The sequence below is a fragment of the Erithacus rubecula genome (genome assembly GCF_903797595.1).
Source record: "Erithacus rubecula genome assembly, chromosome: 5".
NCBI classification, from domain to species: domain Eukaryota; kingdom Metazoa; phylum Chordata; class Aves; order Passeriformes; family Muscicapidae; genus Erithacus; species Erithacus rubecula.
This window is the reverse complement of record NC_136687.1, coordinates 10,202,584-10,217,154: the sequence shown is the minus strand read 5'-3', so window position 1 is coordinate 10,217,154 and position 14,571 is coordinate 10,202,584. Positions and strand designations below refer to the sequence as shown.

The 14,571-nt window shown below is 37.5% G+C and overlaps 1 protein-coding gene across 8 annotated transcripts in view; it reads left to right on the top strand.

Moving 5' to 3' along the window:
* The window catches only part of KIAA0232, a 64,474-nt gene that overhangs the window by 36,795 nt on the left and 13,108 nt on the right, over positions 1–14,571 (top strand). For 7 of the 8 annotated variants that reach the window (XM_079306855.1, XM_079306850.1, XM_079306851.1 and 4 more), the window contains 3 exons: positions 8,380–8,446; positions 9,764–9,845; positions 11,104–14,401. In XM_079306855.1, coding sequence (XP_079162981.1) covers positions 8,380–8,446; positions 9,764–9,845; positions 11,104–14,401 — 3,447 coding nt within the window. Of the gene's footprint in view, positions 1–6,274; positions 6,357–8,379; positions 8,447–9,763; positions 9,846–11,103; positions 14,402–14,571 lie in introns of those variants that run through there. The other variant, XM_079306854.1, reaches the window with a different exon arrangement.

The following is a 14,571-nucleotide window of genomic DNA, read 5'->3' as shown; positions in this document are numbered from 1 at the left end:
TCACAGAATTGAATTGCAGTGTGACACGTGAGCCTGCACCCCAAGATGGTGCCAGAGTTTCAGTTCAAGAGCTGCCATGTCCTTCTGCTGAACTGTGTGAGGACTTTTTGAGAATGAGCAAAGCAGACAAGTTCCTGTGGATCCTACTTTCTGCACTGATGAAGCCAGTGCTCCAAGACTCATTCCTTCTCCCAGTGCAGGGGCCACTGTACCTAAGCTGTTCCACAGCACATTGTGACATTCCTAGTGTCCAGTGCTGGGGTTCAGGCAGTGTGGTCCATTCTGAACCAACCAAGCTCTCAAAATCTAACTGCCACATAAAAGAGTGTGCAGCGTGTTCAAAGCAAGAGCTAGTCTTGGTTGATAATTACGTGATGAATTTTGAAAGAGAACTGCTCTCTCATATATTTGACAAGAACACACAGTGCCTTCCATCCCACTGTTCTAAGAAATTACTAGTTGGAGGTAGCATGGAAACATAATTGGTGAAACTTCATAACAGTAATTTCTTTTAAATGTAGTCAGGTGTGGGCATGCTAACAGCATAGAGCATTGGCTTTGCTTACTTTGAGTCACGAGGGGGGAATATAACTCTTCTGATACTTGTGTTATCATATGGGACCATGTAGAAGAACAAGTGTGGCTCTAGTGAACAGTTTTGTTAAAAATTTAAAATGATAATTTTATTCTCAAATGTGCCTTGCTTTCAGCACAAACTTGAGATGTATCTAAAATAAGATTTTGTTGAAATTTTCTTAGTGTTTGTCATCTTTTTTACTTGAAGTGCAGAACTGTCAAACTTTCATAGAATAATAGAATCCTAGAATGGTTTGGGTTGGAAGGAGCCTTAAAAATCATCTCGTTCCAACCTCCTGCCATGGGCAGGGACACCACCCACTACACCAGTTTGCTTGGAGTCCCATCCATCCTGGCCTTCAACATTTCCAGGGGTGGAGCATCCATGCAGTTGTTACATTTCTGCACATAAACCTTCTTTGAGGAAATAATCTGCTAATCAGGCCAAATGAATCAATTGTTTGTGATTGCACATCTGAGTATGTGTTTATTGATGGGTTACTCTGGCCAGCTATTGCTGCCTCTGGGGATTATGGTATCTGTGTGCCATTTGACCAAGGCACTGTTACATAATCTGTCTTGCACTTTGCAATAGTGATAGGCAAGAACTGAGGAAAAAGGACTTCTGGAGTTTGTAGCAAGGGGACAGTCTTTTCCTCTTAAGTAGAATGGCATTGTAACTAGATGATTTTAAATTAATTTTAATCACTAATTTATTCCTGCTGTTCCCTGCTTCTCTAACATAAGCCAGTATTAATTAGGTAATACTCACAGACCACTACACTAGGGTACCTGGGAATCAGGTTGTAAACATTAGATAGTTTCTTAAGTGATTGAAGTTACATATTTTTGTATAACTAGAAGTGACATAAACAAGAGTGTTAATGTAAAGATATGGACAGCACAAGAATGAATCAAGTTTTGCAAAAGCCATCTTAACAAATCAGAAGGGTGAAGTGCATGTTGAAAATTGGAATTTATTAAAGCAAAAAAATGAAGTTAAAATCCCAAAAGAGCCTTAATGGTTCTTGAAGCAAATCCTGACTAGCTCAGTAGTAAGCATTTCTGTGTGTCTAAGGATTGTTGTTCAGTCTTTTACTGGAAAATGCCAAAGCACTTCACAAAGTCAGTGAATATTATCTTTCTTTTGGGTTGCATCCAGTTGCCTTTATTGAAAGGGATATACTAGCTGTTTTCAGAACACTCAGCATTCTTCAGGAGAGAATTTTAAAAATAACTTCAGATACCATATAGGAAATGAAAGTAATTTGTCTTGCCAAGGTAACCATCACAGGATAAATTAATTACAATAAATCAATTTCTTTTTTTTTTATGACTGTGGCATTAAACAGATATTTGTAGTGCCACATATCTGATTTATCATGTTACTAAAACTGTTTTGCTGTCTGTGATAGTAATATTAATTGAAGTTGACAAAAGTTTTAATTATTAAAATTTTTGTATGCATTTTCTCAATATAGAAAAGACATTGAACTGAAGAAATGCCTTGTGGGAGCTTAGTCTATACAAAAGTCACTTCATAGCATTAAGTATTTCTGATAGTATAGGTAGATTACCGTCTTGCAGGCTGAAAGTAGGTGTTCAGTGTGATTGAAAGTTGTATGTGCTTCCAATGAAAATGGGAGCAAACTGGGGCAAGGCAGATGTGTCCTCACAGCAGCTCTCTGATAAGCCTGGGACAGAAGTGAAGTTGGGATATGCATTTCTTGGAGAGAGGAGCAGCACAGTCTTTGAGGCACAAAGGAGTGGCCAGGAATATGTCAGAGGAGTTGGTTACAGAGCTCTCTGAATAATGCCTTGTGTTCCATCACAGAGCAGTGTTATTATAATTTTCCTTAATGCAGACCAAGCATTTTCACCAAAAGTTTGAGTTGGGGGTCCATTATGAATTCTTATCATACACACAAACAAATTTTAATGAGCACCTGCTGAGGAAAATTGAAGTGTCCTTTCCTAATTTCACTTGATGCAGAAAAGAGCTTTTTCATAATTGGTGAGAGCATATTTTAAAAGTTTCTCCCATTTCATTGATAATACAGATAAGAACATTTTAGCATGAGCAAGCTAAGTACTGTGATTAAGTGAAATCTCACAGCAGCACTGCTTACAAGGATAGCAAGTCTGTTGTGGCTTTGAAGTCAGTGTGTTTGTTTATAAGTGATGAATAATAATCAGGAAGAATAGTTTTTAGTGAGGAATTATCCATTCTTAGGGGTGTAACTTCTATTTCAGTGCAGCCTGCTATAGGAGAGATCTAAAAGAATTAAGTTTTAAATAACAGAAGTCAGATTAGCTGCTCTGGTAACCTACATTTAGGGATAGCATGTTCATTTGAAGTTAATTTGAGCTGGCAGATGATCTCTTTTATCTAGAATTAGTAAATAACATGTGCTATTTATTCTCATTTATTCTCTCTCTCTTAGAAGGTGTTGTGTGAAGTGGTGAATCAGCTCTGAAATCTGAGCCTGATCCTAGCTGTGTTCTAGATATGTAATTTTTCTTTCCTTATGTTGCTTTAATACCAAGAACAGAATTAAGAGAGTTGAAAGGAGAGTATTTTTATTTCCTTGTTGGAGAGCAATTGGTCTCATATTTCTTAAAATGGCTTGGATTTTTGTGACATTAAATTAGTTTGCTTGGAATTGATATTCTGAGGTCACACATTGATTGAAGATTACTTTGGATCAAGTATTCACAGGCCCCAAAAAGATAAGTTAATAAATAGAATCTATTTTTCTGATTGGTCCAATATCGTTCTTGTTAATCATGATGTATTCAGGTGAACAGATAAAGATCTAATTGTGTTCTTACTTCTAGAAGGTCAAAAAGGTTGTACAAGTATTACTCTTAAATGTTTCTTAGAGTCATCCACCTTATTATGATGGCAGAAAATTCCATAATGCAAGCTGGAACATTATTTTACTCTTTTGAAGTTCACCTGGGTTGAACAGTCCAGGGAAGCTTCTGTTTTAATGGATTGATTTCTTTATTCATTTATTCACATAGTGCTGATCTTGGGCCAAGACTTTCTTTTAGTCTTTTTTTTTCAGTCTGTCTTGAGCACCTCTTTTGAGAGTACTTGTAATCAGATGAATTATACTCTATAAAACTGTTAAAAAATGAGAACCTAGACTTCTAACTTTCTCTCATCATCCTACAAAATATAGAAATAGATGTGTGGTTGCAGTGAATCACATTTTGTGCCTTCCTCAGTTCACGTGGTTTAACAGCTGATTCATATAGAAAAGCTGTCTAATCCTGCACTTGGTGACAGGAGACATGCCAAGAAAACAGTCCTGGTACACTCAGAATACCATCTTCTCTAGGGAGCCCTATGGCCTGTTAAAGCAATGATTTGAAACTATGAACATATTGATTTACTTTAATTTCTAGATTGTTTGAATTTGTGTTTTTTGAAAGGAATGTCAGTGTTCTCTAGTTTATCCTGTTTTATCAGGGGTTTGGACTAGATGATCTCCAGAGGCACTTTCCAACCTAAACAGATTCTTTGTGTTTGGGAAAGGGAAATGAGGATTTGTTTTGAAAGTGTAAGCTAGAAAGCTCTCAAAACCCTAATAGCAAATGAGTGATTATTTTAGTTGTTCAAGTAAAAGGAATTGTAATGCTTTTGTTTTTCAAAATTATTTAAGAGGGGCAAGGACCTCTCCTCATACCTTATAGGCATGAAGTAAAAAGCCATATTTAGTAAATATTTACAGTGCACTGGCCAAAGCTTCTAGAGGAAGCTTTTAATGTATGTTAGACTAGAAGCTAAAAAATTGAACCTGCCAAAAACATAAAGCCAAACATCTCCCTAAACCACTTCTCTTTGAGTTATACAATCTGATGGAATTTTTCAGTTTCTGTATGTATATTTGTGGTCTGTCCGAGGTGAAAGATCTTCTTCTAAATACTATCAAAATCTTGTTTTCCTTTGTTTTGTCCAGAAGGCTTGGCTACTGCATATGTGCAGACCTGCAGGACAAAATACATGTTTGTATGGGGCATTTTTTTGTTGGAAATATGACACCCCTAGCCAGATATCATTACTGGATGATGGGAGGAAGTGAAAGCTCAGTGAAAATGAAAAACTTTGTTGAACAATCCCTGTCTCAGTTCCATAGTATGACTATGTGAAATAATAGTGGTGCTGTTTGTGATCAAATTCAGGAAAAACTTCTTAAATTTTCTGGGTAGTGATTGTGCTGTGCTTGTTTGCAACATTTGGAAGTAACCTGCTAGCAGAGGTGAATGTCAGCTCAGAATTCAAATGATTTGTCAAGCATATGAGAGGAGCTAATGTTTCACAGTTTTTTACTAAAAACTGTGAAAACATAGAAGCCAGTGCCCACTGTTAACATAGACAACAGTTTTTAGTGAATTTAAAATTGCTGCACATAATACAGGGTTTCTCCATGGTCCTCAATTTAACTGAATATTTTAAATTTATAAAAATATTTCAGAAGAAACTGCACTTACAAATTTAATATCTTCTGGGGACATTTTCTGCAGCTATACAGAGTTGTGAATGTGCATACGAAAGCAATTGGGCTGCTTTGGGCTAATGAGTTACCACTTGTCATCTCTGACTGCTCTACTTCCAAAGTAGACAGTGTTTAAAAGGTCTTTGATTTAATATTTGACATCATATATATGTATGTGCCTGTGTGTTTAGGGAAAAAAAAAATCCAATCCAAAAAGAAGTTGAAACTACCAGACAAGTTTACAAATATATATAAAAATGTGTGAGAGCTTTGCTCTTTTGGTTTTTTGGTTTTGTTTTTTTTAAGTAGTCTTATTCTTCATTATGCAGAACTGCATTAATTAGGCTCTGAATAGGGGCATAGTGGTCAGTAAGGAAGACAGTAGTTACTGCAGTCGTGTAACTCCAGCAGTCAGATTGACTGTTCTTGTTCATGCTGGGTGAGTTCAGAAGCTTAATTTATCTGTTAGCACCATCACTCCTATGCCAGTAACATAACACCTATCCTTTATGTAATCCTACCCTTGCTGCAGCCAGCTGATAAAAAGCCAAAAAGAATAACTTTTGGTGAAACTGGATGTACGTTAAAGTAGGGGAATGAAAGAGAAATACTTTTAAAACAGTAGAACAGAGCAAAATGTCTTTGATGTGCAGGAAATATTGTTACGCAAAATTAAAGATATGAATTTAAAAAGTATGCAGCGTCCTTTGCAATTCGAATGAGAGAAATAGGTTGGTGGAAGTCTGGGCCAGACAATTTTGAATTTTAAGCCTTTCATGATGAAGTTAAAAAAGCAATCGTAACTGGCCGCTAAAATTTCCATATTTCAAAATGTTTATAAGTGCTCCAGTATTTGTAGTCTGTGGGAGCTGTCTTTAAATTTGAGCATAAGCAAAGTGCTTCAAGCAGATCACCTGGTTTTGTTAGCTAGCTGTGTCCTGTTGAACCAAGCCAGTGCCTGGAACATGTTACTTTCAGGCCACGAGGTTGTTTCAGCTCCAATGCATTAAGGTAAACAACAAAAAAGGAGCTAAATGTCATATTCTGAGAACCCGAGTGTCATAGATGAAAGAACTGCCGTGGCATTAGTTGCATGGAGCCTGCGGCAGGTTCTGGTGTGCTGCGGTGGGAGTGAGGGGCTCCGGGCTGTGCACTGCGGGTCCCACCCCCGCTGTTCACAGCGCCCGCCGCGTCAGCTGACTCCAGGATTAGTTTCATGGGACAGGAGGAAATGAGGCGCTGGATTCCAAAAGTTTTCTCTTCTTCGGTGTAATGGTAAGCGTATTGTTGCTGCTTTGGGGCACTTTTTTAGCGTGATACTGTATTAACTCAAGGAAGTGAATCTGTATTCCTTGGAGTGTTTGCTACAGGTGCTTGTTCGATTAGACAGTTCGGGGAGCTGAGGAAAACCAAGGCCAGCTCCTCCTCTGCTGACCTTTTTGAGGGAGGAGGGGGAGTCAAGAGTGCTATAGGCATAAAGTGACAAATTATTACAACTACACAGCTTTGTCCGTGTTACTGTCCTGCTTGGTCCTTGCTCAGTGATTTAATTTGTACTGGTAAATTTACTGATCTAGGATATGCCTTCTGAAGTTTGATATTGCTAAGTCATCCTCGGTTAAGTATGTGGCATAAAGGTTTATATTTAGCACTTCAGTGCAGCAATGCAATTAGGAATAGAACATTGCTTTCTTTTTCACTTGACTGCAAATAATTAAAGTTCAGAGTTAGCATATAAATCATTGCTTCAGTGTATGATTTTTTTTCAAGTGTATTTTTTCTGACAGTGAATTAAACAAGCTAGTCTGACCGTATAAATTAGTATTCTCTTTTCTATAATATTTACTTGTGCTTTAGCAACATATATTCACATTTCTCAGCAATTTCTGGACAGCAATCAGGAGAGACAAGAAACTCTTAGATCTTGGAAAAATGTAATCTTTGTACCACCAGGGTGACACAGCAAGTCAGACTCTTTTCTGTGCATTTCTGTAACTTGATATTTGGTCGGCATTACCTTTAGAGAGAAAACATGCCCCATAACTACACACACAATAAGATCATGTTAAATTCAGAAGATAAGATGATTTTCTTTGAGGGTTTGTGTAAGTTTCTCCAAGTATAATTGGAACTAGACTTCCAACAATGATGGAGTTGATATTGAGGAAACAATATATATGATATTGTGCACAGGACACAATAAGCTGCATGGTCCTCCCTCATTACCACTTCCAGCTGTAGGGTGATGTGCAGGGGAGCTCTTGTGTCCTCCTCACCAGTTCCAGATTGCTGTGTTTAAATGTGATTCTGGTTCTGTTTGCTGTTATGGAAAGTGTGAAGTGCAATCCCTGAGCACAGTTCCCAAGCATTGGATAATGACAATACAAATATCCACACAGTGCCCACCTCACCTAGTTTTCCTTCCAACCGGATTGGTTATTTTAGGCTCTAAGTTGGTGTTTAGTATTTCACTGACTGGAATTAAAATTTTATTCCATTGGAATGAAATGGAGTTTTTCCTCTGTGGGTAATATATTGGACTGTTTTGTGTGTATATTTATTTTCAGTATTTCAGTATTTATGCAGAGGAATAAAGGAGGAAGTAGAGGCTTATGGGAATATTAATAAGATGTTTGTTTTTGTCTGTGCTGTGTTGTTAATAAGAGAGTGTTTAAAAAGAAAAAAAAATACCTGATCATTTTTTAAATTGGCAAGACTATGGGAAGTGTTTAGCATAACAGATACTGTGGAAGCATTTCCTCTCCCTCTCTGCCACATACATGGATATGCCTTCCTACTGTTCTCCTTTCCACCTTCATGCCTGATCTTCTGTATCCTTTTAACAGTCCCTTTCCCACAGGTATAAATTGTGCAGCCAGAAGCATCAGGCCTAGCTTTTTGAAATGCATCTTAGTGATCAGTGGGTCATTGAATTTCTATCCTGAGACTCCTGACTAAGTCTGCAGCAATACCATGCAGTAAATGTGACATGCTGTGTTTGCAAAACCTTGGATATCCAATGATGCAACAATGTGACCTGTAGTTTGAAACCTCTGTGTGAATGTATCTTCCTGTTCCAGGGAATCGTTTTGACCTCTAACTAATGTATTTATAGGATTGGATTTATACTAGTAATAATTTTTGTTGATTTTTCATATGTAGTTACTGTGCAAAAAGAACAATATGTCTGCTGAGATATGTTTACTGTATTGGTATATTTCTATGACATTAAAATTCTTTTTAGTAAGTTATGTTTTCCATTTTTTGACTTTTTTTCCCATGTGGTTTTGTTGTGCAGAGCTCTGGGATTGAAACATTAGTGGAGGAGCTTTGCTCCAAACTGAAAGACCTTCAGAGTAAGCAAGGTGAGGAAAAAAAATGTTTCTGCTTTTGAGCCCATGTACTGTATTTCTCAACTCTGCAACATTCTGAGATGGGGGTGGATGTGGGGGAGCAGGCTGTTATTTCAGTAGCTTTTAGTACAGGCCATGCAATTTTATAATACGTTTGAAAAATTTCATTCAATAATTTAAGCAATTTTGTATTGGTATACTTTATTTACCTAAGAAATAGCCAGTCACAAATGGAGTTCTCTTCATGAAAAGCTCTAACTATTCATATCCAGCTGTGTCTGCTTTTTTAGTAAATATTCCAAATTCAGCATTTGCCCCCCTACCAAAAGTAATGAAAATAAAAAAGGCTTGATTCTATTCCTTTTGTGTATTGATGCTTGCAAAGAGCAGATTTGCCTCAAAATAGTTATGTGGAAACTCTTTGTGTGAAAAGCATCCAAATAACATCACTAAAATTTTCTGGGCTATAAGGCACTTTATGATGTCAAGCTTAGGGGAGGGAGCATAATATTGTCTCCAGTGAAAGTTCATTGCACATAAATGTTTATTCAGGCACATAGCAGCAGCCTTGGACACTTAGAGTAAAATTAATATGCTTATTATATAGTGTAAGTAGCTGTAGATAAGAGATATAAACATTTACCTGCTTGAAGCATTGTTTTAGCTGTTTACATTCTTTTTTGTTTTTAAACAGTAAACATTAGTCAGCTCTTAATATTTCATAATGGAGTGGGTTTATTCCTGAGCCAAAGTGATGTTGAGCATTTATTTTGAAAAAATATAAATTGAAAGAATAGTATGTTTCACCTTCTTATTTATTCTAAAGGTTTTAATATAAATAATTAGAAAATCTTCAGAGTCATCTCTCCTACAGGAAATATGCCTTTACATCCACTCAAAGCACAGCAATTACTGCAAGGATATTTCCTTTTAGTGAAACACTTGAAGTTAGATGTGGCCAATGATAAAAACATTTAGTTAAATAGTTGATTTTTTAAGTGATATTTCCTGTGTGCGTAGCAATGCAAGAATGAGATAAGGATTTGGATATGAAACAAACGTTCAGCAGGAATTCTCCCAGTGGGGCATTGCTAGCCATGAGGTTGCATGGGGCTGCTGGCCAGTCGTGTTTGGTCAGATTTGCAGGTGAAAAACTTGAATCTTGGGTGGTAATTCATACTTTCTTAATGTTATTTACAGTGTTGTATGGAAATTTTGCTACTCTTACAGTTATACATCCTGATGCTTTTTCATTAAATACTTTTGTTATAAAGTCCACTGGCTCTTTTGAATTTTTTGTTAAACATTTGGAATTTTCTTCCAAAACAGAGGAGAAGATTCACAAAAAGTTAGAAGGCTCTTTGACTCCTGAGACTGATTTATCTCCCACAGCAAAGGATCAAGTAGAAATGTATGCATTTTTTTCTTATTATTATCTGAGATGCTTTTCTCTTTTTATTGCCATATTTTAACATTGTTAAGTTAACTTAATGGGGAATCTGGAGTTTTGTGGATATTAAGAAATACATTTATTTTCATGCCATCTTCTTTTGTTAATGTTATGTGTTTAAATATAAGCACTTGGTACCATGGGCTAGTTTAATTTCTCTCAAAGCCCAGATAGCTTTCATTTGACTATATACAGAACTCAAGCCATACTTTATTTTTAGTTTCCTGAAGACTAAATCAGGGACAAAAACCTTTGAAACAACATTAATTGACATGTAAATTTGCAAGGAGGGAATAATCTGTTTACTGGATTGAGATCTTGCTGTCTTCTATTGCTGAAATGGCAAACAAACTCTCTTATAACCTTTAAACTCTTGATAACCAAAGTGATTTCCTAGTTAGCCAGTACCTGAGTCCAGTGTTACTGAACTACCCAGGAGTTTTGTCATTGACCTCTTTTGGAGATACAACTGCTTCTGTATCTCTTACTAGTAGCAGCAGCCTAGTAGAAATGTTATTAAATGGATGATCTGTCTTCAGGGAACTGGTTGTGCTAATGTGCATTTCATTTAACTGACTTGTAAAAATTTTTAATAAGTTTTCATTGAAATATATGTGATTCAGTATATATCTCACTACCACCAAGCACATACTACTATAAATGTGGCAGAAAACTGTATTTTAGTCTTGTACCTCTTGCATAAAGCTGTAAAGCATCTTAAACTACTCAGAAATTAATCTTTTTTAAACAGGTTTTTCTTAATAACTGGATGGTCAAACTATGTAGAACTTAACAGATAGTGTTTCATTTCATAAAAGAGAATTTTAAAAACTGAAATTCAGGACTTTCTCATTTATAATCTAAATCAAACATTTAAGAAGACTGTAGTGAATTGCCACATGATCTGATAGATCTGGAGCCACTGTTGTAAGCATCCACAATTTCTCTCTACAGTGATATTTAGTAGTCTCTGAAAAGGAAACTGTTTTGCTTGTATGCAGAATATTTCTAAACATATATTAATATAAGCACTTTAAAGTTCATTTTAATTTTCCCTTTGAGATCATTCAGTAGTCCAGTGGGTGGGATGTACATATGTAGTGCAAACTATATTTTTAGCAATTAGACAGGTGTTTTCCTGTGTTTTTAGTAATGCTTTCTAATCTTAATGCTTATCTGAAGCTCTACAATCCAAATGTCACTTTTGTTTTGCTTTCAGGTACTATGAAGCATTTCCTCCTCTTTCTGAAAAACCAGTTTGCCTGCAGGAAATTATGACTGTATGGAATAAATCCAAAGTATGTTCTTACTCTAGCTCCTCATCTTCATCCACTGTTCCACCAACTAGCACAGATACATCTTCTCCAAAGGACTGCAATAGTGAAAGTGAAGTAACTAAAGACAGAAGTAATAAAGTATCTGCCACTGTACAGGAAAGAACCCAGCAGAAGAAGAGTAAAAATGAGAAAGAAAACAACTTTAGTAACAGCACTGTTGAAGAGAAGCCTGTTTTGTACAAAAAGCAAGTCCGCCATAAGTCTGAAGGGAAGATGCGTCCCCGCTCCTGGTCATCTGGATCCAGTGAGGCTGGCTCAAGCTCTAGTGGTAATCAAGGTGAATACAAGGCATCAATGAAATGTATCAAAGTGCGACACAAAACGAGAGAGGTTCGGAGTAAAAAAGGGCGTAACGGGCAGAGCAGGCTGTCAGTGAAATCTGCTGAAAAGGTTGATAGAAAAGTCCACAGCGGAAGCAGCAGCAGCAGCAGCAGCGGGTCCATCAAACAACTGTGCAAAAGAGGTAAAAGGCCATTAAAAGAAATTGGAAGAAAAGAAGCTGGTGGTAGTGATGGAAAAGATTTGTATTTAGACAGTAGAAATGAAAAGGAATATAAAGAAGAGCCCTTGTGGTATACTGAGCCGATTACGGAGTACTTTGTTCCTGTTAGCAGAAAAAGCAAGCTGGAGACTACGTACCGCAACAGAGAAGATATATGTGGAGTAACATCAGAGGCTGTAGAAGAGTTGTCTGAATCAGTGCATGGTCTTTGTATTAGCAACAATAATACTCATAAAACATACCTCGCAGCAGGTACTTTCATCGATGGTCACTTTGTAGAAATGCCTGCAGTTCTAAATGAGGATATTGACCTCGCTGGGACCTCAATATGTTCTCAACCAGAGGACGACAAGTATTTAGATGATGTTCATCTGTCAGAACTAACACACTTCTATGAAGTGGATATTGATCAATCCATGTTGGATCCTGGTGCCTCAGATACGATGCAAGGGGAGAGTCGGATTTTAAATATGATTCGACAGAAAAGTAAAGAAAAAACTGATTTTGAGGCAGAATGTTGCATAGTGTTAGATGGAATGGAGTTGCAAGGGGAAAGTGCAATATGGACTGATTCGACCAGCTCTGTTGGTGCTGAAGGGTGGTTCTTGCAAGATCTTAGTAATTTAGCTCAATTTTGGGAGTGCTGTTCATCTTCTAGTTCTGCTGATGCAGATGGGGAAAGTTTTGGAGGAGATTCTCCAATCAGATTCTCCCCCATCCTAGACAGCACAATGCTTAATTCACACATGCTTGCTGGCAATCAAGAGCTCTTTTCAGATATTAATGAAGGGTCTGGTATAAACTCTTGTTTTTCAGTGTTTGAAGTGCAATGCAGTAACTCTGTTTTACCATTTTCTTTTGAAACACTCAACTTGGGAAATGAAAATGCAGATTCTAGTAGCACTGCTAATATTCTTGGGAAAACACAGTCTAGATTGCTAATATGGACCAAAAATAGTGCCTTTGATGAAAATGAACACTGTTCTAATCTTTCAACAAGAACTTGTAGTCCATGGTCACACTCGGAGGAAACACGTTCAGACAATGAGACTATAAATATTCCATATGAAGAATCCACGCAATTTAATGCAGAAGATATTAATTATGTAGTTCCTAGAGTGTCTTCGAATTATGTAGATGAAGAAATTCTAGATTTTCTGCCAGAAGAAACCTGCCAGCAACAAGCTAGAAGTTTAGGAGAAATGCCCACTTTGATTTTCAAAAAGAAATCTAAGCTAGAATCTGTCTGTGGTATTCAGCTAGAACAAAAAGCAGAAAGTAAAGACTATGAAACTACACAAGGGTGTAGGGAAAGCAGTCCACATGGAGATGGCTACAGCTCAGGGGTTATTAAAGATATTTGGACAAATATGACAGACAGAAATTCTGCAGCGATGGTAGAAATAGAAGGAATAGAAGATGAATTGTTTTCAACTGATGTAAATAACTATTGCTGCTGTTTGGATACAGAAGCAAAAGTTGAAACCCTCCAGGAACCCAATAAAGCAGTGCAAAGATCAGAGTATCACCTTTGGGAAGGTCAAAAGGAGAATGTAGAGAAGAGAGCCTTTGTCTCAAATGATTTATCAAAAGTAGATGGTGGTGACTATACCACACCATCAAAGCCCTGGGATGTTAACCAGGATAAAGAAAATTCATTTATACTTGGTGGTGTGTATGGGGAGCTCAAAACATTTAACAGTGATGGAGAATGGGCAGTGGTGCCACCTGGTCACTCAAAGGGGAGCTTACTGCAGTGCGCAGCTTCCGATGTGGTGACAATAGCTGGTACAGATGTTTTTATGACTCCAGGTAATAGCTTTGCCCCTGGCCACAGGCAATTATGGAGGCCATTTGTATCGTTTGAACAGAATGAGCAATCCAAGAGTGGCGATAACGGATTAAATAAGGGTTTTTCTTTTATCTTCCATGAAGACTTACTGGGAGCTTGTGGTAACTTTCAAGTCGAAGAACCAGGGCTTGAATACTCATTCTCTTCCTTTGACCTGAACAATCCATTTTCACAAGTTCTTCATGTAGAGTGTTCGTTTGAGCCAGAAGGAATTGCATCTTTCAGCCCTAGTTTTAAACCTAAGTCGATTCTGTGCTCTGATTCAGACAGTGAGGTTTTACACCCCAGGATATGTGGTGTGGATCGAACGCAGTACAGGGCTATACGGATTTCTCCGAGGACTCACTTTCGCCCAATTTCTGCATCTGAACTTTCTCCAGGTGGTGGAAGCGAGTCAGAATTTGAGTCAGAAAAAGATGAGGGAGGTATTGCTGTCCCTCCTCAAGTAGATGTGTTTGAGGATCCGCAAGCAGATCTCAAACCTCTGGAAGAAGATGCAGAAAAAGAAGGGCATTATTACGGAAAATCGGAGCTTGAATCTGGAAAATTCCTTCCCAGATTAAAAAAGTCTGGAATGGAGAAGAGTGCACAGACATCATTGGATTCCCAAGAAGAGTCGGCCGGGATGTTGCCAGTAGGAAACCAAGACCCCTGTTTAGAATGCAGTATGAAGGAATCTCTAGAAGGGAGAGTGGTGGAGAGCTCTAAAGTAAACTGCAGAATAGTGGAGCCACGTGAGGAGACTGGCAGGTTTTGCAGTTGTAAAGCAGGGTGTCATTTCCCCACGTATGAGGATAATCCTGTTTCTTCAGGAGAGCATGAAGAGGTATGTGGATATATAAAATTGCAGAATTTGCAGCTGGCAGCTGATAACCAGCAGTTTGTCATGTGACAGTTCAGTTTAAATGTTTGTGATTGTATAGATCTCTAGAAAATACAGTTTTGTAGAGAAACTGGAGGTCTCATCTGAACATAAGAATAAACTTGCTAATTGTA